This window comes from Polistes dominula, unplaced genomic scaffold (genome assembly GCF_049000335.1).
Source record: "Polistes dominula isolate Pdom_NZ unplaced genomic scaffold, Pdom_raw_medaka contig_77, whole genome shotgun sequence".
In the NCBI taxonomy this organism is placed as follows: Eukaryota; Metazoa; Arthropoda; class Insecta; order Hymenoptera; family Vespidae; genus Polistes; species Polistes dominula.
In genome coordinates this window covers 5,363,331-5,387,631 of record NW_028301152.1, presented here as the reverse complement: position 1 = coordinate 5,387,631, position 24,301 = coordinate 5,363,331, and the positions used below count along the sequence as shown (strand labels likewise).

At 41.9% G+C, this 24,301-nt stretch overlaps 1 protein-coding gene and 1 long non-coding RNA gene across 4 annotated transcripts in view; both read left to right on the top strand.

The window, feature by feature from the left end:
• Positions 1 to 368: 368 nt before the first annotated feature.
• LOC107064303 (uncharacterized) lies at positions 369 to 15,227 on the top strand. The gene is made up of 3 exons (XR_001475467.2): positions 369 to 529; positions 2,028 to 2,698; positions 15,086 to 15,227. It is a non-coding gene; the product is annotated as an uncharacterized LOC107064303 (long non-coding RNA).
• A 32-nt stretch (positions 15,228 to 15,259) lies between these two features.
• Positions 15,260 to 24,301, top strand: part of dati (zinc finger protein datilografo) — a 74,746-nt gene continuing 65,704 nt past the window's right edge. For 2 of the 3 annotated variants that reach the window (XM_089178130.1, XM_089178131.1), the window contains exons 1-2: positions 16,959 to 18,837; positions 20,566 to 20,676. In XM_089178130.1, the coding sequence (XP_089034256.1) occupies positions 17,785 to 18,837; positions 20,566 to 20,676 (1,164 nt within the window). In that variant the 5' untranslated portion in view covers positions 16,959 to 17,784. Of the gene's footprint in view, positions 18,838 to 20,565; positions 20,677 to 24,301 lie in introns of all 3 variants that reach the window. The other variant, XM_015316847.2, reaches the window with a different exon arrangement.

Below are 24,301 nucleotides of genomic sequence, written 5' to 3'. Positions count from 1 at the left end.
ATAGAACATTATAACGACATAGGTATACTTAATAGGTGGTCTAGATCTTCTAGTCAAGAATCGAATAGTTAAATTCGTCATTGGGTTGCAGTTGATGTGAACCAGGGAAAATTCGTGTACGCAAGTAAGCGTCGCCGTGGAGCCGAGACTCAGTTCATGACTCTCGGGTAGAGGGTAGAAGAGGAGGATGAGGATGTGGATGAAGAGAGGGAGGATGGTGGGTGAAGAGGGTAGTGGTAGCGATGGTGGTAGTGTGGTAGTGGTTGTGGTGGTGACTATGTAGGAGGGTGGTGGTGACGAAGGGGTCGACGAGGGGTGGAGGCGGAGGGCTAGCCAGCGAGAACGTCCGAGAGAGGGTTGGTGGCTCGCTACACGGCATCGGCATACGGAGGTTTGGCCGGTGGTGTTGGGGGGGTCGGTGTATGGCGGCCGATAGAAGCGGCGAAGAGGTGAGGTGGGGGTGCTCAGCACGGGGCCACGGCGCAGTTGCTACTCAGACACGGGGATGCTCGCAATGCCTCTATCAAAGGTTACCGAAATTTAGCGGAAATATCCGTTGTTTAAGCGCGCGTCTCGCGTTTATTCGCGAAAAAAGAAAGGAAAGAAGTCGTGTCTTTTCTCGCGAGGTGTTTTTACTGGAGCGCGAAATTCCGTTTTCGTTCGATAATTATCGCTCCTTTGCGTCGCGGAGAGCGTTTTGGAGAAAAAGGGGGACCGAGAAAGGGTGGGTGGGTGGTTGGGTTGGTTTCGGTTTTTGTCATTAGAAGGGTAAAAAAAAAAGAAATGAAAATAGAAAAAGAAGCGGAAAGAAAAGTATCATTTGGAAGTAGTTGCAAAGAAGTGTGCGAACGAAAGATGACGAAGAACGGAGAGACAAGGGAGAAGGAAAGAAGGAAGAAAGAGGGAAAGGATGAAAGGAATGAAAGAGGAAAGGAAAGGAAGGAAGGAAGGAAGGAATGAAGGAAGAGGAAGTCGCCTTGTGGCTCCTTAGGAAGATCGCACCGCGACGTGCCAGCAGACACCGCCGCGCCGCGAGAAACACGTGGGGGAGAAAAGTCCGGGAAAGCGCGACGAGATAGGGAGTGAGCGAGGGAGAAAGAGAGAAGGAGAAGGACGGAGGGAGCGTCCCGACGCGTCTTATCACGACGCGCAAGGAGCGACGCTGCGCGCCTCCTCTTTAGAAGGGGAATGAGATGAAGGTGGAGGGGACGCTCTTTCCTTCTCTCACACTCTCTCTCTCTCTCGGTCTCTTGCTCTCGAGAAGTACGGAAGGAGAAGGGCAGGGGGTGGCAAAGACGCTCATTCGTTCCTCGAGTCACGTGGCCCCCTTCTTATTCCGTGCTTTTTTCTTAGAGGAGCGCGCGGGAGCTTTGAACGTAGACTCAAGGCCGACGCCTGAGATGTGACCAACGCTGGTCACAGCCCACCCAAGCCCACTTGAACTTCTCTGGGGAATCATCATTTCCGATCGACCATTTGTTTTTCTTTTTCTTCTTCTTCTCTTCCTTTTTTTCTTTTTCTTTTTCTCTTCGATTGATCGTTTATCTTCTTTTCTCTCATCTAATTTTTTTTTATTTCTTCTTTTTTTATCTCAAATTGTTTACCAATCTATTGTTCAGAACGATTAAATTATTGGACCTAACATGTACTTACCTGATCAATTTCTTGCGAATGTTCTCTGATTTCATTTATTTTATTTATACCGTTTACTCTTTTTTTTTTGGTCTTTTCGGAAAAAGATAATCTATGCTTCCATCTATTAAAATTGAAGAGATCGAAATTTCAATTTCGAATTTAAAAGAAATCTAAATGGTACTGGATTTGTAATGGGTTAGAAATATTCCTCGGTCCCCCTTGGCGACAATCGCTCATTGATTTACATTTATCGGGATAAGCAAATTTGCGAAAAAAAACTTGATAATTCGCCCCGTATACGGTGATAGAGATTTATTCACCGCATACGGGGCGACTAATGGAAAAAAAAGAACCGGAAATTCGACGTCCCTTTTCTCTTTTATCTGTTTCAGACGCGTCGCACTGTGTTGTTATGTGTTGTCATAGTTATTTCATTGAAAAATTAATTTCACCGTTTTCGAAACTTGCACCGATTTCTGTCTGTGAAACACAAAGTCTGAACAACTCCTCTTAAGTTTTGCCGAATCCAAAAATAGAAAAAAGAAAAAAAGAACAAAAAAAAGAAAAAGATTAAGCAAAAAAAAAAAGAAAAAGAGAATAGACTCGATTATTTAGAAAACTTACTTTCGAACGTGATTCGTTTCAAAATTACGACGAATAAGAAGACGACGAGGAAGAAAAAAAGAAGAAATAGGAAACCAAGAAAAAATATTAAAAAAGCACAAAAAAAAGAGAAGAAACGAAATTTAAAACAAAAGCATTGCCTTAAGGAAGAAGGAGAGTAATTAATACCTACACCGTCGAAGGAGCAAACGAGAGACAAAGGGGGGATAAAAAAAGGAAACAAAAAAAAACACTTTAGACGTCTACAAAGTAAATTGTAAAGAAATGACTAAAGTATATTTTTAACAAGTTTTGAGAAAACTTTAGATTTTAAACGTAAATTTTAAAAGCGAAAAATGAAAAAAAATCATAAAATTCTTAATAATTAAAAATGTGATCTAAAAGTCGTTGCTACCAAGAGAAGCCTTATGTCCTTGTTTCAATTAGTTCGGTTCCAAACGTAAGTACTAGTCAAGTTCATCATTATCATTACCATTTATTAATTTTACCTTATTGCACGATATAACTTTTCTTTTACGTAGTTTTTAATATATATATACATATTGGCGTACATTTACATATATACATATATTGATAGATTTGAGCTCGATTCGACATATTAAATAACGAGAACGAAAGGGCCCTCCACTATTTCGACTACGAGGATACACATATGCTTATGTACTTGTATTATACATATAAATGTATTATATAATAGTAGAGTCGTCGAAAAGTCTATTGAAAGGAATCGATCGATGAATGAAAGATAAGATTCATCGTTCGCGCGAGCAACTCGATAAATCTTCTACAAAATTCTATGCTCTTCTATTCTATCTCGCGTATAGGTAGAATCATAGTCGCGTAAAGCGATCATTTTACAAGTCGTGCTTTGTAATAACTACTCTCTATCGGCCTTTATCATCGTCGGGGTGGTAACGCCTGTGTAACGGTTATTGTAAAACTCTGAGGTAGCTAAAGTATACTTTCGTACACGTCTGACTATCTACCGTGACTCTATCTTTCTATCTCTCTCCCACTTTCTGTCTCTTTCTTTCTCTGTTTCTCTCTAGTTCTCAATGGTCTTCCTCGATGGTGCTTATTATATAGTAGAACGGTTAAGCGCGAAAATGTCCATAATAATGGCAAGCACTATAATCAGCGGTGTTAGCTCGTGGTAACGCCATTAGGCGTATTATTCTTATGACTCCCGGATTATTAAGTAGTATGCAAAGACGCGTCTATCCATCAAAGCGACGATGTAACGGCATTGCCGCGAGTTATCATTCTATAGTTATCGATTCAGGCGTATTCCTTAAGAGAACTTCTAAAACGTTCCTATTAACATGTTGAAAGAATATAGATACATAAGAGATTTCGATAAATAATAAAGTAATGAACGATTCGTTCGTAACTCGTTCCATTTGATTTATGAGAAAAATATTAATAAAGCTTTTCGTAGTATAGCCGATAAGAATCGTGATTTTTTCGAGTTTCAATATTCACCAAAAGAATGAAAGAGAAAAAGAGAAAGAAAGAAATAGTATAGAGAATAGCGATAGTATAATAATACGAATGGGAAAAGAGCAACGTAGTTAAATAGAATGAAATAAAGGCAGAGGGAAACGCGATGACTCCTTTTTTGATCTGACCAATAGCTAAAAAAGAATAGAAAAAAAACTGAATGGAAAATTTAAAAAAAAACGCCAACACACACATTCATATACAAAGTGAACGATCACCGGAAACAAAGAGCTGGCTTTAGCGTCGAAATCATTCCATTCGACAAGCGAACGATGACGCACCCCTGTTCGGACGGCCCGGGCTGTTGCAACGCGATGATTGCGGGAGGAGTGTGGGTGGTAAAATGGGGGAGAGGTTGGAAGGGTGAGTCGCGAAGAAAGGCTGCGAGGGGTGTTGGTGAGGTGTGGGTGGGTGCGCTGGGCTTCGATTTGAAATTTCCTATTTCCCAACTGGAGGCTCGCTTTCAAAATGAAACGTTGCATGCATCGAATGACGGGAGAAGGGGGTAGAAAGAAAGAGTACGAAGAGTAACGTATACACATATATTTTAAACATACACACATACAAAGACCATAGATAGTCGTGCCATATAGAAACGTTTGTCGTAAAAGGATCGTGTTCGAATCGTGTTCAGCCATACGAGAGCGAGTATTTTTTCGATGATTTCGTAGCACTGGTAGGTATGTGTGCGAAAATATGTACATACGTACGAGTAACGCAATCATCCCCTTTAGTTACGTTCGAAACGGCAAGAGGGTGGCTAAGGGGAGGAGGACGGTGATCGAGGGCGGAAAGGCGTTAGGGAGCCCCCGCCCTCCTCGATCCTCGAAAGAGGAGGTAGTATGCGTTGTACTAGTAGATAGTACGAACGTCGCCGTCCGTAAAGTGCTATGTATGTGTGGGAGAGAGAGAAGGAAGGGGGGAGAATGTAGGAGAAGGATAGAGTGAAGAGAGGAGAGGAGAAGAGAGAGAGGATGCTGGTGAGGGCGGCGCGCCGGCGGCCGCTCTCGCATGCATTTTTTTTCCGCACCTCGCGTATTGATCCCGGAGTCATTCAAAATGGCGGCCAGGGCCGAGTCAGCCAATGACTGCCTGAATCGATGACTGCAGCGAGCCACCCTCGGACCGGCCAATGGGAGCCCGCCGTACGGCGCTCTCTGCGGGAACCACCACCCCGATTATGCGAGACACTGGCCTAAGCCACGTGCATGTGTGCGAACGGGCCGTTTATACGTACACACAAACCTTTAACTGTGTACGTTTCCGGCCCGCTACCGCGCGCGAGCCTGGGCTCGAGAGCTCGTCGATGACCCGGGCCACGTCGATGATTTCCACGGAAAATTCCTCCTTCCCTCTCTTCCTACCGCACCTCGCACTCTCCTCTTCTCATCTCACCTCCTCCCCCTTTCCCTTCTCACCCGCCTCGTTCTCCTCTCGACACCACCCTTCGCGAAAAAGGCAAAACTTCCAATTGTTACCCAAGCTTCACATATATACAAACTTGAATGCACGTTTTTACTTTTCTATTTTTTCTTTTTTTTTACTACACTGAAAAAAAAGCTCATTCGATTGGTCCTTTATTTGAAAAATAAATAAAACTTTTGTAATCTTTTTTTTCTTGATACATTATACTAGATTATTTCAAATAATAATCTTTTAATAAATAAGAATTAAATGAAATGATTTTTTTATATGTTTTCATATTTAAGAAAATTTTTATAAATTTATATCGAGCGAGTACGTATTTCAATGATTGCATTTAGATATTAGAGGCTTAACGATTGTTAAACCCTTTGTAACAATATTCTCCTGTTCATGATGAAATATCCGGTGCAAATGTCTGTACCTTCTGTCAATCATCGATTACTTTCCGTTCGAATTCAATTTACTGACAATCATTCTTTTTATTCACAATTGTCTGTTTTTGCATTACGATAATTGTACATTTTATTGTACATTGTTATTGAAACGACAAATCATTGAAGTAATTTTTCTAGTCAAACTCCCTCGTACCCCTGTTAAGGCATTTTCTTAGAAAAATTTACTTCAAGGCCACGCAAATGTTATTCGAATTTTTCAATCGTTATCTTGGTCACCTTGATCCTGGATGCGCGAAGAGCTTATCTTATCTTTTCGGTCGCACCTAGCCTATAAAAACGAAGATATTAGATACATACAAATCTTTCCGAAGTAAATTATTGTCTTACAAAATACGTCATTCGATAACAACGGAATATTTCTATCTTTTGTCTTAAAAAATAGAAACAAATAAATACAATGTCATTTCAATTCGTCCAGATTTTCTTAAATATAAAAATCAAAATAAAGATTATTAAATATTTTATAAAATGAGACGCAAATATAAAAAACCAAAAAAAATGAACATCCCTTTCATCTAAGGGTAGAAATATTTGGAAATTGATGATTTTCCTCTTTGATGATCGTTCTGTTGCTCTTTGTGAACGGTGCAAAGCAAAGAGAATGTCGAAACTCGCGCGAAGCATGAGGTACGATTGCATCATGGTCCCGCCACAACGTGCTGCTGCATCGTGCGCTCTCTCGTGTTGCATTTGTGTGTGCATATGTACTTAGATTAGCTCCTATTGACACAGCCACAAACGACGACGGTGATGGTACAGTCGGGAAAAACGCGAGCAACGCGTTCTACGTACTAGTCACTTCTCGTCTATCAACTTGCGAGTCGTTCTCTCATCGAATAACAATCTGTTTAATTCTACGAGTAGAGTAGCCAACTCAACCTTTGAACTTGGTGAAACTTGCCAAAGGATTTTCATTGTACTTGACCATCGAATTCGTTCATCTCTTCTTCCTTCCTACTTTGCTCTTTTTTCATTCATAAAATCAACATAAATTATTTTTTTTCCTTCTGATTATATGTAAATTAATTCGTATTAAAAATCAAACTTTACGGTCTTGTCATCGATAAGCTAAAAGAAGACTTTTCTCTCGACTCATTTCGCAAATTAGCACTTCATTTGACTACAATTAAATTTGCAATCGAGATCAGTATCCATTAACGCGAAATATTTAATGCAACTAAATTTGGAATAGAAACGAACTCTACTAATCATCAAAGAGTGGAGCTCAGCTCACGTTCGCTAGCTACTCCCCAATCGTCATTAATACCACCGACCGTCCAAACGAACGTAACAAATTCATGAAGTGTCTCGTTGACTCGCGTCGAGTTTTGCGGATCGCTGACTTTCCCGGCGACAATTAAGCACTTCGATGATTCCCCTTCCTGTCGTCTAATATTCAATGATTAAAGAACGACACACCGAGTAATATCTTACTCTTTCTTTATTTCTCTCCTAATCTCTCTCTCAGCAATAGCACGTTCGATGATAAATTCAAAATTTTACAAAATGTTATTACAGGTACAAGCTTCCTTGATTAAAATCACCATCTTTTTTTTATATAATCACATTTCAATAAAATCATAATTTAATAGTATCCCGTGCAAAAAAAAAGAAATCAATAATTACGATTAAATTAATAATCACTTAATTGCTTTTTTTTTCTTCACGGAAAACCTTCGAGAGATAGATCTTTAGAAAAAAGTAAAGAGGAAAGAGGGGTGGGTGGGTAAATATCAGTAGAGAGACTTTCTGACTCAACTGTACTAAGTCCACGACAGAGCGGTTTTTCTAGCGCGAGCAGTTTTTCTATTAAGCTTCATTTGTTTCTTTCATTGCGTAATGCGCCGGACGCGTCGCTCATTTCATCCTACTACCAACGTCGACTACTCCTACCGTTAGAATTCTTAATCCAGGCCGCAGTTTCGATGGCTTGCGTGCTTCTCGGCCTTCCGATTCGTCGATTCGTTCTAGATCGTTGATAACGGTCTCAACAAGGAAATCTCAACATACAAAATAGTGGATTCGAGAACGGACATGACACCACGCGTTGTTATTTTTCCAACAAGTTTTATAGGGATACTACGTGATAATTCAATGACGAAACATTGGGACAACCGGACGATTTGAGAACGCAGGTATTGGAGATAAATTAATTCATTATTTCGAATGAATTCGCGTTAAATGTTCAAAAACAAATTCGACAGCGCTAAAAGTTCGTTGTAGAGTTTCCTACATAATCGATATCGCGTCAAGTTTAGCATGGACAGAAACCTAAGAACGAGTCACCCTTTTCTGTAGTCGTTTGTTCTTTCGTTCCTTAATCCTCCACCAGGCGTCACCTCGACTCGGGGTAGTATTTCTTAAATGCAGGGATTGAAAGAAAGGTGCTTTCACACACAGGTCAGCGGACTAAACGATATTTGTTTTAAAATTTAGAACTTTGTCATGTTGTTTTAGAATATTAACACTACGATACAAGACTTGAATCTTTTGAATGAGAACTTAAAACAATTGATATAAAAAATTATATATATATATATATATATATATATATATATATATATTAATATGTAATATATAAATAAAATATTATATAATTGATATATAATATTTAATATATAAATAAAATATTATATTATTGATATATAAATTATATATATATACGTTAATCTCATGTGAAGAAATGAATAATGAGAAGATTCGTTTAAGATAAATGTGTTCCAGTAGGCCTAGCAAAAATTTGGTAAAAAAAGAAAATGAAAGAAATATTCGAAGACGTTATCGTTATTGCACCAGGTGACTTTCGAGGCAGAGACCACCCCGCGTTCTTAAGGACAAAACGTCTTTGGGGCGAAACGTTTCTAAAAGTATCGTCGGTAGGTTTGCGAATAAAGGAAAAAGAGGACGATCGAAAGTAGGCAGGATCGGGGCAAGAAGACAAACTTCTTCCTACGCAAAGAGCACATAGTCGTTATCGGAGGATTCGATCGAGTCGATTCAAGCGGCACACGTTGCAACTGGCCGTCAGCCGAATCGCAAGCAAGTGCACGTGCGCGTACACGTCGTACAGTGCCTCTCCCCGTCTACGTTTACGTCCTTCTCTTCTTGCTTGTTATTAGCTCTCACTCGCGTGGAGAGAGTCCGTTGTGTTTCCTTCCTTTTCGTCCAGCTGCCGATCGGGATCGAGGGTCGGAATCGGGATCGGGATTGGGATCTCGAAGGATAACGCCTGACGTCCGATCCACCCACCCCTTTCCTTCACGAGACACACGATTCTCACCTGTTTTTATCCAAACCAACGTACGTAAGATGTAAATATGTGTATACCTACCTACGTGTACATACGTATAGGTATAGTAGGTACCGTATACCAGAGCGGCTTCATTTGTAATTTAAAGCGAGCCTCGATTATCCAATACCCTCTCTCCTCAAAAAGCAACCTCTATGTATGTACGTACTTATTTTCGTGGCTCGAGAAAGAATGGTGCTCACTCCACCCACGACTAGCAAAGGAACACAGTACCGAATCCTTACTTCATGGGCAGCCTGCCGCGACCGGAAGTTCGATCGCGATCACGCTATACTACGCGGCTGGATACTTTCTTTACGCGTATTAACCTGTACTACTCAACCGTAATAGGGAGAATCTTACCAACGAGCCTCTTTTCCTTCCTCGCAGCTCCTTCCCGCCTGCGGCGTTTTCGATGCACGTTGTCGACTCACCCTCCATCGATCGAAAACGTTTTCGCGATAGGCACGATCGTCCGGAAGAGATATCAAAATGACTTGTGTACATACAAAATAGGAGATTCTTTTTTTTTTTAAATCTTCATAACAATCAGGATATTTTCCCTTTTTTTTTATTCAAAACTTTCTTTTTTTAAAGTAAGAGCGTAGAAAAAAAATAGCTCATTCATAAAAGAGGTAACAGGTAAATGAGGTGGTAGTCACAAAGTTACATCATTTTACCGGAAAGAGAACGGCTATTCGTTCGGAAGAGACCCAGCAGGTCAGTGGATTTTTCCTTCCATCTTTCCGAGCTGCTACCTCATTGGTTGACTTTTTCCATACGACGAACCACCCTACGTTCCATATAAAGCAAGGCGAGGCTAAAAGAAAAAGATAAAAAAAGGAATAAAAGAGATAAAGAGAGAGAGAGAGATAATGGAATAGTAGGGAGGAATCGAGTAGATCGTCGATGTTACTTTTATTCTTTTCTCTTTCTTCTCTTGAAATCTTCCAACGTCACATTTTCTACGGGATGGACAAAAGGTGTAGAATGAGTACGAGGGAGAGTAAAATGCAACGTGCGTGTTGGCGTGCGTTGGTAAATAAAAGGAAGTAAAAAAGAGGAGAGCGAAAGAGAAAGAGCAACGGAGATAGAAAAAGAGGAAAAAAATTGGGAGAGAGAGGTTCGTTCAGGCAATCCACAATTCCACGTGGCGGACACGTGGAAAAAAGACAAGACCAGCGTAAAAATGCGGCGCGTGGGGGTTGCTCGTTCGGTGGGGATGAAACGTGTCGAAAGAAGGGAGAGAGAGAAAGAGAGGGTGGCCCGCGCTCGGTGGGAGAAAAAGTGAGAATGAGAGAGATAGAGAGATGGTAGAACAGAAGTAGATAGAGAGAGAAACAAAAGAAAGACTGAGCGGAAGAGTAGCGAGGAAGGGAGAGACGTTCGGTAGGAAGTGGAAGGGATGGAAAGCTCACTCGATAGGGAAGAGGCCACCGCGCACGTTAGACGAATACAAGGAGAGATTCTCACGGCGGGAGGTGGGTGGCAAACGGGGGTGAGGAAGGTAAAGAGAGGGTTGTGGAGAGGGGCGCGTAAGACGACATAGCTAACCATCGACCACCCTCTACACCACAAAATGAACATCGACTCGACTCTACCTACAAAGTCGACGTCCTTTACCATTTCAAGGCTGGACACGAACCTTCTTTTTTCCCAACCGATGAGATTCGCTGAAAGAAAATATTTCTTCCCCTGTCTGTCACGAGGGAACCAATGAAAAAAAAGTCTTTCTAGAACAAGGGGGTCCGCACGGAGTAGGGTGCTCAATTGGAAGGGGAAAAAAGGCTATTTTTTCTTCTTCTCGTTCACCCCACTCCCCCGCGGTACGATTAGTCATGCTCGTCTTGCCATACGGGGCACGGCGCGGTGTACTGAGGGAGGAGACCATTTTTATACGGTGTTTCTCCCTTCTTTTTATTTCCACCTCGGACCTTCATTACGCACACCCCCTTTTCTAAGAGCTCCCACACAATTTTTCAGTCAGTCGAACAGCTTGCCTCGTGACGTTCGCACGTTGCTTGAAGTAGCTTACTTTGAAGTTAGATCGCGACATATAAGAAGAAATTTTGTACACATGCATATATACATAGCTTTATACATACATATATGTATCTAGGAGAATTCTCGGAGTAAGTCAAAGCATCCGTGAATTAACATATAAAAGAGAAACGACGCGAAAAAGGAGGACTCCTTAGCAGTTTTCTTCCCCTGCGAAAGTAACTCGGTGTGTCGGAGAAAGAAAGTAAAACGGATGGATAGATAGATAGATAGAAAGATAGATAGATAGATAGGTAGATAAATAGAGAGTGCGAAAGTGCGATAGAGAGGGAGTGAGAAAGAGAGAGAAAGTGGAAAAACGAAGGGGGAGGAAGGTAAGCGCGAGTGGGGTAGGCGAAAAGAAAGGCACGGAGCAGGAAAGGAGAAGAAATGAGAAAAGGAGAGATCTCCCACTCTTTCTCACCCCTTATACGACGTTTACCCCCGTTTGAGGCGTCGACGGAGTCTCCGGCTCCCACCCGGCGACTAAGGGTAGTTTGCGTACGGCGGGGGAGGACGGCGGTGGCGTCGTCGGCGGCGGCGGTGGCGGCGGCGGCAAAGGTAAGGGAGAGAAAGGTCTGAGGAAAGGGGAGACAGAGCGCGCGCCACGCTCCTACGTCGTTTGGTGGGGGCAAAGGAAAAGAGGGGTGGCTTGAAAACTCCTGTCCTACGACGTATTCTGCTTTTTCCTTCTCGGCTAGGTGTATTTTCGACCCGGAAGGATTCGTACGAGGCTTAAGCACGGTCCAGGGTAGCCTGGGCCCTCGCCCAGGCCCCGTGGACCCGTCTCCTACAATCTTCCTATTAAGGAAACGGAGTATAAGGGAGTCGAAGGGAGGCGAAGAAAGACGAGCAAAGGCGAGCGAGGCGGCCAGAAATTTCGCGACCGCGCACCACCTAAGACAACGCCCCTACCCGAACACGCGTTCTTTAAGGCACGAGGGGGTGGCTTTTAGTCAGACGCACGCGGTCTGAGAAGCGCGCCACCACCGACCCCCGACTCGGAGAAGGACTTAGCGTTTCTCGCGAGCCACAGACCTGAGTCAGTTTCGGTTCCTCCTCCGTCAAGGACTCGAACGCGGAAGAGGAGAGACCTTTTTCCACCGTCGTCGTCGTACGTCGTCGGGAATCGCGTCGTTACCGTTGTAGTAGTCGTCTTCGTCTTCGTCGTCGTCGTCGTCGTTGTCGTTGCCGTCATCGTCGTCGTCGTCGTCGTCGTCGTCGTCGTCGTCGTTGTCGTTATCGTCGTCTTCGTCTTCGTCTTCGTCTTCGTCTTCGTCTCCGTCTTCGTCTTCATCTTCATCTTCGTCTTCGTCCTCGTCTTCGTCTTCGTCTTCGTCGTCGTCTTCGTCGTCGTCTTCGGCAACGTCTTTACCAAGGAAGAACAGTGTCTTGGCTGATACCGAACGTGAAAGAGGTGTTTGCCATTCTAAGCCCTGATAGGAGAGAACTGCCACGCGAGAGTTACATCGCTTATATGCACCGACACTATTTACCTTCGTCGATCCACGGACCCACTGATCTCTAGTAAGAGATCACATTCTTGGATTCTTTCTACTTCTTCGACGAACTCTGCGACTTTCCACGACGATTTTATCGCGCGTTTACACTTTCTTCAAAGCTTCTTCTTCTTCAACTTCTTCTTCTTAAACTTCTTCTTCTTCTTCTACTTCTACTTCTACTTCTTCTTCTGATTTCTGTGATCGTTCTTAGTGCGCGAAACCAAGCTGAAGGAAATCCGTGCGACGCTACCCGCAGTGTTATAACTTCCTCTGTTTCTTTTTCTTCTTCTTCTTCTTCTTCTTCATCTTCTTCATTTTCCTCCTTTCTTTTTCGCACGAATTTAGTAGGTTTTCCCCTCTTTCGAGCGAACGTACCACCGATCCACCCCCTCTCCATCCCTTTACTCACGGAGCCTCTCTGACATGCCCGGTACGTCAGCGTACTAGCTTGCAGTGTTCCGTCGCGATCGCGAACAACTTGATCCTTTCTTCATTCAACAAGATCGGACGTATACAAGTGCCTTTATAAGAATAATGGGGTGCAGAGTGTGCAGGGAAAAGACGTTCGAGAAAAACATTTTATGCGTGGTCGAAAAGCTAAGTGACGAGATCACCGATCGTGATTGATAGGAATCTTCCAAAGAAAGAGAAAGAAGTAGATAGAAATACAAAGAAAAATCAAATAAAGAGTATGAGAGAGGGAAACTAACATAAGACTGCAAAGTGCGTGTCATTTTTTCCTCGTCGTAAGCCGAGAAAAGGACGATCGACAAGTTGTTACTTTGTGCCGCCGGAAAAATCTTCTCTTCTTTCAAAATTTTGTTATTCTGTTTAACGAGATTCGACGATCGTCGTTTTTGTTTTTGTTTTTGTTTTTGTTAATATATCAGCGTATAGTGTTAGTAGTATCGTCGAACGAGGGTGCAAGCATAAGTGTCGAAATTGTGACATCCGTTCTTTATCGTTCGCGCTAAAAAAAATAAAAGTGAAACGTCAGCGTCATTCTTACAATTTCTAAGGATTCTCTCTCGTGTTTATCTTTTTCTTTTTTTAATTTTTCAAAATTCTTAATAACTATTTATTCCGAGTACTTGTGTGCGCTAATGTAGAAGCTTTTTCTTAGTCATTGTTTATAGTTTTAAAAAATTATTCGGTGTTCGTCTATTAAATTTCGTGTGTTATGATGATGAAAATTTGACGATGACAAGAACATTTCGTGAATTTGAAATACATATCTACATCTTAGAAAATGATATTTTCTTCAATTGTTTTATTTACGGAGATGTGTATATTTGAAATATAAGAAGGACGTTGAAGATACCTTGATCGGTTGAAAATTTCTATAAAAATCTTACACTTCATTAAAAATAAAAACGATTTTTCCGACAAAATTTTTAACAAGATTTCGACAAAAATTTATCTGTCACATTTCGATCTTTCGCGTGTCTCCTGTCACGAATCCATAAAAGAAGTTTCTCAATTGGAAATAATTTACAAGTGTTTAGTTTAAACTTCTTCAATGAAACGTTACTAAATAGCGTGACGGTTTGTCCATAAATAAAAGTTTCTTGAAAAACGACGTGCAATTAATATTCAACAAAATTATGACATTAGATCAAAACAAAATGTGTTTGCTGTGCGTCGTCCTTTCCTCCGTCAACAAGAAACTGATCCTTTTTCACGTAGGATAATCCTAGTGTCGAAAGTGCAATGATGCTCGTCGGATCTTGGTGTATCGGCTTTTATTAAGATATTTGTTTTCACATTTTGGATTTTTTTGTTTCCGAAATCCCGTTGAAATCGCGGAAGTTCGTCGTTACGAGTGACGCGACGTATATACGTGCTCACGAAAATAATCTTATATTGAATAGGTTATTAATCGGTGACAGATCAGTGATCGTGTATACACTTGCCGGTGAGAATAAATGCGACGTAAGTCACTTGAAATTAGTTTTAAAAACGAACGAAACATTTGCATTATCGTTCCACATGTTCATCCCGTTAACTTAATCATAAATCTTATGAGTTGATTTTATGTATGTAAAGTCAGTTGTTCATGTTGTTGTTGTTAATGTTGTTGTTCCTTCTCTTTCTCTTTCTCTCTCTCTCTCTCTCTCTCGCTTTCTTTTTCTTTTACTTTTCATCGAGAAAGAAAGCAGATAGAAAAAACATTCTTGCAAATTATTCGTATCTTCTGATTTTTCCATGAAATGGGATGAACATGAATAAGTGTATACCTATCTATTCTCGGCGGCTTGTGTATAATTTAGGTGTTTTATCGTCGAATCGAGCTACATCTATTTTAATAGATACAGTGAAAGCGTCGTTTAAGAGAACGCAAGTGATCATTGATATTTTTTGTTAGTTCTTTTAAAAAAATTCTTTTGATCCTTGATAACTGAGAGACGCGAATTGATAGTTATTTTTCGTAGGACATTCGAAATAAATAACGCAAGTTAGTTGCTCGTTAGTTATGCTTGATAAGGAGAATAAACGATTCGCATGCTACGCGTCTATTGATTGATTGATTGATTTATTTATTAAATACGTGTATAAGATACATCGTCGATAGGCCGATAAAAACGAATGACGTTTCTCTTTCTTCTGATTTGCAGCTTCGAGCGGGAGACGCGTTACAGCGAGAAATTCCCGCGCAGGAGAGGAAGACTGGACAAAGCGGAAGAAGCAGAATAGGACGAGCAAAGCAGAAGAAGCAGAGGAGTGCGAGTGCGGAAAAAGAAGAAGAGCAAAAGAGAAGAGGAGCGATCATAAGCGGGGTTTGGAGTTGTAGTGATCGGCAACGAATATCGAAATAAAGAAAGAGAAAGAGAAAAATTTGAAGAACATACAGAAATAGAAGAAGAAGAAGAAGGTGTTAAAAAAATCGAGAAGAACGATATAGAAACAACGGGAAAAAGAGAAAGAGTAAGAGAAAGAGAGAAAGAAGATTACGGAAGAAAGAACGTGAAAAGATATCGACAGGAAGCTCCAATGTAAAAACCCCGCGCCGCATACATATATATTTCAGTGTGTTCAAAAAACGAGTGTACCTAAGTGCAATATTAATTAAACCTAAACGATAATAAGAAGCAACCACAACTACCATCGACGATATCGGTAACTACAAGCGGTTAATCGATTATCGAAATAGAATTCCTTTTAAAGAGTTAAAGAGAAACGCTAGAGTCGCATTTCGAGGAGGAGTCGTCGACGCGCGCGAGCCAAACTGGCAAAAGAGGAAGAGGCTCGAAAGTTTCGACCGCACAACCGAATAACGAAAAGCGGCGAAAAGCGCTTTTAAATAAAGAAAGAAAAAAAAGTAAAGAAGAAAAAGAAGAAGAATTTGAAGAATCCGAAGACAGTGCACTCAAAGAAACGCACAGAAACACGGAGTGACAGAAATCCAAAGAGGACAAAGTTTCCCTCTCGTCCCGATTACAACTAAAAAAAAGACTCACACGAAAAATTATACACGCACACACGCACACACACATCTAACATTCAACGGGGCTAATACTCAGGGCAAAACGGGACGAGCAGTGACTTTATCCATCAGTGCGATTTCTTACACACCAGTGTAACGAATTAAAAGCGAAGAAACCTTCGACCGAATCCTAATCGCGTAACAGCGTGGACTATACTTCCTCGCTTACACCGTCCGGGCTGGGCAATCCTGAATTTTAACCTGAACTTAAGTGTACGCTAGACTTTAAGTTAGATAGAAAAGAAAAACTAGGCTGTTCTCCTTACTTGGAGTGCATCCATTCGCGCGCGCATCAAAGAAGTTAAAAGAGACAGAGAGATACAAGTAGTACATGCACAACAGAAACACACATTCACATAGAAAAACACACGAACACGGGAGAACACGACACCCTCCTACACACAACGTTAAACAGACACAAAGTAAAAGAAGAAAAGAGAGAGTAAAGAAGAGAGATCAAGTGAACCGACAGACGGGCATCTGTCGACGAGAAAGTAAAAGTATAATATCAACGTAAACACGTATCGACGAATCAGACCTAACTCACGAAGTGACTGAAGCGAATTCGTATCACGGCTACGAGAGAATTGAGAAGAAGCAGCAACAGAAAAAGAAGAAGAAGAAGAAGAAGACGAAAGGAAACAGAGAACAAAATTGTACAACCGAAATCGAGGTAATTGCGTATAGGGGCCGCTCAAGGAAAACTATCACCATCGGAATAAGAATAGGAAGCAGAAAAAGGGGAAGAAGAAGAAGAGAAGTAAAAAGAAAGAACGGAGCGGATTACATGAGCGCAGCAGCGGCCACTAAAGGGCTCGGGAAGTCGCAGCAGGTGGCGAGTAACTGACATTGCCCGCCGCCCACGTCGAAGCCCGAAAAGCCGAGGATCGTTATCGTTCTTACGAGGACGATCCTGGGCTGAAGGAGGAGACGGAGGAGGAGGAGGCAACGCGAAGAGCCAAAGCAATAACGAGGGAACGAACTAGCTAGCCTCGAGCGTACCACGAGCGAGGCAAGGAACGGCGCCAAGAGCGGAGGAGTGTCGGCCGTCGAGCTGCTTACCTCAAGGGGTGCGAAAAAGCGGGCAAGCTGCGCCGGAAGGGGGTAGCCCGGGCTTCTCGCGAAGGCCTCAAGATTTCGGACGCGACGGCGGCCCTGGACCTACGCGCCCAGACGCAAGCCCAATCGGAATTTGGCTTGGACCATCAACAGCAGCAACAACAACATCACCACCAGCATCAGCAGCAACAGCAGCACCATCACCATCAACAGGCACAACAACAGTTGCAGTCACAGCAACAGCCGCAGCAACATCCTCAGCAGCAGCAGCAACAACAACCGCCACCGCCGCAGCAGCAGCAACAGCAGCAGCAGCAACAACAGCAACAGCAACAACAACAGCAGCAGCAACAAACTCAAAACCAAGACAACCGTCCCCACCATCCTCTCCTTCAACAACAGCCACAACAACATCACCCCCTTCATCACCACCATCATCATCATCAACACCACCCGGGGAATCATCTCCACCCTGGCGATTCGGGGGGTGGGATAGGTGGTGCTGGCGGAGGAGGCGGAGGAGGAGGAGGTGGAGGTGTTGGCGGTGCAGGCGGAGGAAACGCTGGAAGTGGAGGCGACACTGGAGGAGGTGCTGGCGGCGGTGGTGGTGTTGCTGGTGTTGCTGGAGGACTACCAACATCAGCCGAGCAAGAAATAGCCGCTAGGATAAAGGACGAGGAAGACGAGGATATTACCGAGAGAGAAGACGAGGAGGAGGACGAGGATCCTTGCAGCTCACCAGAATCCGATCTCGAAAACGACCACGAATCCATGGAAGTCCAAGCCTCGGCCGTCACAGCGGCGGCCGCAAATTTGCACGCTCTGCGACAGCACGTCTTCAAAATGTCTGACTATTGGCAGCAGCCGCAAAGAGGCCCGCCTCAGCATTCGCCGGGGATACAGCATAGTCCGATATCGAATTCTACACAGCAGCAACAGCATCAGCAAGTTTCGCAGATGCATAGCCCACTTGGTCAGCAGCAACAGCAACAACAACAGCAAGCTGCGGTGTCTCAGGTGCAGCAAAATGCCAATTCTGGCTTAGGACAAACAACGAGTCCTCAGCAGCAACTGCAACAACAGCAGCAGCAGCAACAACAACAACATGCGATGTCAATGAATCAGCAAACTGCTCAGGGTGCGCAACATCAATCTTCGCCGGCACCCACGACACCATCACCTCATGCGGATCACCAAGGTGCCATCGCATCAAGCATGGCCCAAAGCCTCCACACGCTGGCGGCACAGACCCAACAAAGTATGTCCCAAACGTCAAGTCCATCGCTGGGAGTTCAAGCTGCCCAAGCTCTTAGCCAAAACCTAGGACAAGCATTGACGCAGGCGCTTACTCAGAACATGCAACAAAACCTCGGTCAAACGTTGCAACACAATTTGGCGCAAAGTTTGACGCCGAATCTGTCGCCACAGCAACAACAACAGCTGCTGAACCAACCGCAGAACTTAAGTCAAGCTAATCAAAGCCTACAGAATATTCAAAATCAGGCACAAAACCTTTCGCAAACGTTGCAACAGCAGGCGCAAAATCTAACGCAAAATCTTAGTCTGAGTCAACAACAGGCGCTTCAGCAGCAGGCACAGAATCTATCACAAAATCTTCAACAACAAGCGCAAAACTTGACGCAAAATTTGCAACAGCAGGCACTTAATATGGCCGGTACGATTGGGCAAAATGGTGCGTTAACTGGTATGAACATGTCGGGTAATCAACAACAAAATTCGCAAAACTCAATGCTAAGTCCTGGCGCAACCAGCCAAGACTCCCACGATGCTACGCTCACGGAGAAGCTTGTCAACGAGTTACAGGTGAGAAAACTAAGCGTATATTTTTAATCTAAAAATTTGCATTTAAACATGAATATATTTTTCCGCATAATGTCACATTTCCTCGCAACGGCATTACATCTTCTTTTTTCTGATCTTTTTTTCTTTCGTTGGTTTTTTTTCTTCTTTACGATACGGATTTTATTATTTTTCCTTTTTTTTCGTTTTTTTCTTTTATCCGCTCTATCACGTCAGCCTCCCTCGACCATACTCACCGAGAGAAGAGATAAATAACTGGGACGAAGCAACCGCGATAAAAATACATAACGCATCGATAAATGAGGTCGTTCACTCAGGCAAACCGACATCGGACAATACTTTCAAGCAGCTTCCACACAAACTGACCGAAGAAAAATATTTGTTCGGATCGTGGCCGACGCGTTAACTTCTCGGTGTCGAGACCGTTAAAATCTCATTACAGACGACTCATTCTCTAACGTTCGCGTGACAGAACCGAAAACGATATTATTTTTCTCCTTACTTCCTAATCAAATTAACAATGAGAGTCTCTAATAGACTCCAAAGAGAAACGTATGTTCTTATTCGCAAGATTTAATTCATTGTCCTTCTATTGTAGGTGACAAGAAAAGAAATAATAACAAATAGAATGAGATATGTACGTTCTGTAAACAATTATCTCGTCTCGTAAATCGAGCCAGACAACGTTGGCAATTTTGACGACAGTTAAAAACCACGACTGTACCCAGAGATACACTTATGTTGCGGCCAACACGCACATGAACACACACACATAAATACACACTTACACACCGAAATAAGCTGAAGTACAATATCGCGTAAAGCTGAGCACGCAGCGAACGGCAGCATTACCATCTAACACAACGAAGACACGCGGAAACACGCTCGATCTCTGCATGTATGTATACATGTATGTATATGCATATGTTACTGTATATATATATAAACTTACACACGTGCTCTCCACGAGGGAGAGCGGGCGCGGGCGTTGGAGCTCTCGTGTACGCGTACATAGAAAGCCGCGATGCCGCAAATGCGAACGCGGCCCACGCACACCAACGCGGGGATGCAGATACGCCGTCTCTCGGGGTTCTTGACCCGCGCAACACAGATAATACCATACGCATACGTCATACGGTACACCGAGAAGATGTTCCCAAGAAAATATCGTGCTGCGTTTCTCCGCTGGCACGATGCAACGCCGATACACTTCTTCGTCACCACGACGGCGACGGCGACGACGACGACGACGACGACGACGACGACACGACAACAACAACGACAACAAAGACAATAACGACTATGATGAATTTCCATTCCACCAAAAATTTTCATTTTTTCTATTTATTATTTTCTGGTTTTTTCCTTATCAATTTTATGTTATAATCTTCCATAAAAAATTTTCAATAATATTATTACTTATTTATGAACGTATTCTTACAAATATAATATCTTTAAAACAATCTTCATCGTTTCTTCGTAATTTTCAATAATATATTTATTTATTTGTGAATATATTCTAATATATGCAATATATATGAAAACATCGTTTCTATAAAAAATTTAAAAAGTCTTCAATAGGTATTATTGATACGTATATGTCGTATAAAGAGCTAGTCGTAGAACAAGCTACCTTATAACGCCAGTCTTAGAGTTTTACTCTAAAAGAATGATAACAATTGATGAAGAATTGGAACCGGACTAATACGAGCCTCCTGTCTTGCCCGATAGTCTCGTGCCTCTGCGGCGGGGCTTGGTGGTGCGGGAGGTGCTGGCGGAGGCGGAGGAATGGGCAACATCAGCGAACGCACCCTCGAGGAATGCTGGTCCACCCTGCAGCGAGTGAGTTGAACACTCAGCCTGTTCACGAACCCCTTTTAAATAATTCTTCTTCGAGTCCCTCTTACGTGCATTCATTCATTTTTATCGCTTTTCCTATTTTTGTTTCGAAACATTGCATATATCTCTTTTTCAATTATTATATTTTCAATTCGACATACATAGATCCATGTTTTTCTTCCATAATTCATACACTCACGCACACACACACATACACATACAAACATTCGTTCTTGCACGTTTTCTCGAAGATCCAATTGGACAGTTTCGTCCACTTTTATTTTGTGCCCTTTACAAAATCACGCTCCGCCACCTCCCTATCATTTTGAGCTTGCTCGTTTATTTTTGCACATCGTTCGAATACAAACAATTATTATTTTCTTTAATAGATTTTCGTAAACAACCCATTTCGTCTTAGTTCGCATGTTATCGATGTATTTTGTATGCTTGTTTCTTCGAATTTACATACCTAACATAAATGTTAATTTTATAAATGAATGAGAAACAAATGATTCGTTCGATCTGACATATTTGCAAAAATCATTCAAAAAAGCGATTTATTAAACATAGAAGTAAAGAAAACATACCAAGTAGAAGGTGTCAAAGTTAATAATACATTTTTACCGTATTTTCGATCGAGAAGTCGCGAGAAAAGTCGAAGAATGAAGAAATAAGGCGACGTTAACGAGCCTTGAATCGCGTCGAAGCATCGCTGCGATGAAAATGGGGTGGGTTTGTTAATGGGAAATAAAGGGGCTGGTGGACAAGAGAGGAGAGGATAGAATAAAGAGAAAAAAGAAAAATAAGAGAGAAAAAGAAAAGAGAAGAAAAAAGAAAAAGAAAAGAACGAAGGAGAAAAGGAGGAAGTAGGTACATTGTAGGTAGGAAGTGAAAAGTGGGAGGAGTGCTACGGTAACGGTTGGAAAACTTTTAAATTCTCGTCCGCGCTACGAAGCAACAATTTGTTTCGTTAAGTAGCCGCTCGGTCTTTTGTTTTTGCGGCTTCTTTTATTTTTCAAAGGGATGGGGTTGGAGAAGTAGATGGAGAAGGGTAGGTAGGGTAAATACCGGTGGTCTCGGTTTTGTTCCTATCTCTCTTTTTTTCTCTTTCCTTCTCTCTCTTTCACTCTCTTAAACTCGGCTCCCATCTCTCTACATCTCTCTCTCTTTCGGCACCTTAAAAGCCCACCTAGCACATAGTACGGCGCACGTTGAGCGAAAACTTGTAAGAAAATTGCAAAAACGGTCGGCACGATGGCGAAGTTTTCACGTTTCTGAGGGATTTAATTAAAAGATTCGGTTCCTTTGTACTCCTGGAGTGATACTAGGACGACGCGTCACTCGCATCAAGAACGGACGCCAAAGACGGCGAAAAAATATGAACTTTTTTGGCTAAACGATAGAGAGAGAGAAAGAGAGAGAGAGAATGTCGGTTCGTCGGCTCTCATGCGAGAACCTTGACTACGACGTCCTTAAGCCTTTGGCCTCCACGTTTAAAGATTCGGGCTTTTCGGGGGAAAAGTGGACCATCTATAATCGGCTTTGTCGTCCACGCGCGTACAAGCCCTGACCCCTTAGACATCAAACGAACGGACGCGACATAATATTTCGCACCCTCCTCACGCACGACTAATCTTTCAAGAAGACGTCCTCTCCCACCTTTCGGCAGGGCAGACGATGCTCAGACGCCGACACCTATACCGACGGAAGTTCTGGAAAAGAACGATACTTCAAAAATTCATTGGATCATATCGTAGTAGAGAAAAAGAAAGAGAAAGAATAAGTGTTACGTGAGAGTGGTAGACTGAGAGAGAAAGAGTTAGTGGGGTGTGAAAAGACTACTTTAAAGCAAACACTCGACAGTTTAGTTCTCATGAACGAGACAAACGCCCTTACGATCGTTTTCTTCCGCTTGCACGTCACCGCCAAAAATTAAAATCCAATTACTTCAACGCCTCGCAACCGTACCCAATAATTCAAATGAATTTTTTGCTTAAGTTCCTCTTTTAACCCTTGCTAGAAACCGGTTCGCTGCTACCGTCCCTGACTAGCAATACAGTCTTCACCGATTCGGGACTCCGATCTCGGATCGGTGACAGCTGCCAGAAAAACCGGAACGTTCACGGGAAGGATAAACGAAGAAGGTGAGAGGAAGAGAAAAAGTACAACTTAAGGAATCTCCGATTACTTTTTGCCTTGAAAGAAATCAACTTGGAATATATGTATTATTTTGTACTTTTCTTTTTGTCGTACGAGTAAAATATGTTTTTTTAAATCGAATATGATGATCTCTTTTCCCTCTTCTTTCTCTCTCATTTAAAAAATTGATTAATTTCATGAAACAAAAAGTAAAGAAAATTAATAAATACAATATCATATCGCTTATCGTTCAGCAGCTATATAAAATTTTCTTATTTAATGGTGTTAACCTTAATATTAATAAAATGAATATTTTTTAAATGTAAAAATTGAAGCATCAATTAAGTGTGTTAACATTAAAATTAACAAAATATTATAAAAGTAGTGTTAATCACTTGGACCTATGACTCTGATATATAACAGTACGAAAATTTGTGAGAACGGATTTTATTCTTACGAATGAAAATCATGCTGCATCTCTTTCTCGCGTGTTTGAACCCCAAAAAAGGTTTTTTTCTGAACTCAACCCCAAAGATCGTTCCTTCCTACTATTTAAATAACGGTTCTTGCACGCGTGCCATTGTTTCACAATTCTCTTTTCTCTTTCCTTTCTTTCTATTTGAAACGGAGTAACCCTTTTAGCAAGGATGCAAAAGGGGGAAAAGGTCCTCTTAGTTTCGAACCGCAAGGCAAAAAGATAAAAGTGCGGCGAAAGGGATTGAACAACTGATGGGAAGTAAAAGAAAACAAAAAAGAAAAAGAAAAAGTAAAAGAAGAAGAAAGAGATAGAGATATGAAAGAAGAATAAGTAAGAGTTCCGTGCCTCGTAGCCGTTACAACAAACGAAGATAAAATTACGACGTCTCAAGAGCAACTTGCTCGCTTCCATCCCGGGCGAATCGCACGGGCCCGTCTTCGCGGCTTTTCTGTAATTTTCTGTGATTTTCAGATTGCATGATAACCGACGATAAGACAACCTTTGCAACTTTTCCTGGTGCTCCCTTTTACCTACACGAGTTAATCGAATATAATTCGATCGTTCATATTGGAGCTCAAATTTGAAGGTGATAATGATCGAATAATATTCCGATCGACAACACTAACCGAGAAATAGAGATGGAAAAAGAGAGAGAAAAAGAAAAATAGAAAAGTTTCTTTTTCTTGCTATAATGAAACAATAATGAGGACTATAATTTGATTGTATCACGATAGAACTTTCCACGAATAAATATAATATCTAACGAAATATTCAATTGACTTCTAATAATTCTCTCTTTCTCTTTCTCTCTTTATCTCACTTTATCTCTATCTGTATTTCTTCTTTTTTGTTTTTGTTATCTTTCTCCTCTATAAAATGACGTCTAAACAGTCGATCGAAACATATAACTCGGTAAACAAATCGAGACATACGTTTTTAACGTATCTAAAGGAAATTCAAATAAAGTAGCAATCAAAGAAGGCAACGTAAAATAATCCTGTAAAACAAAGC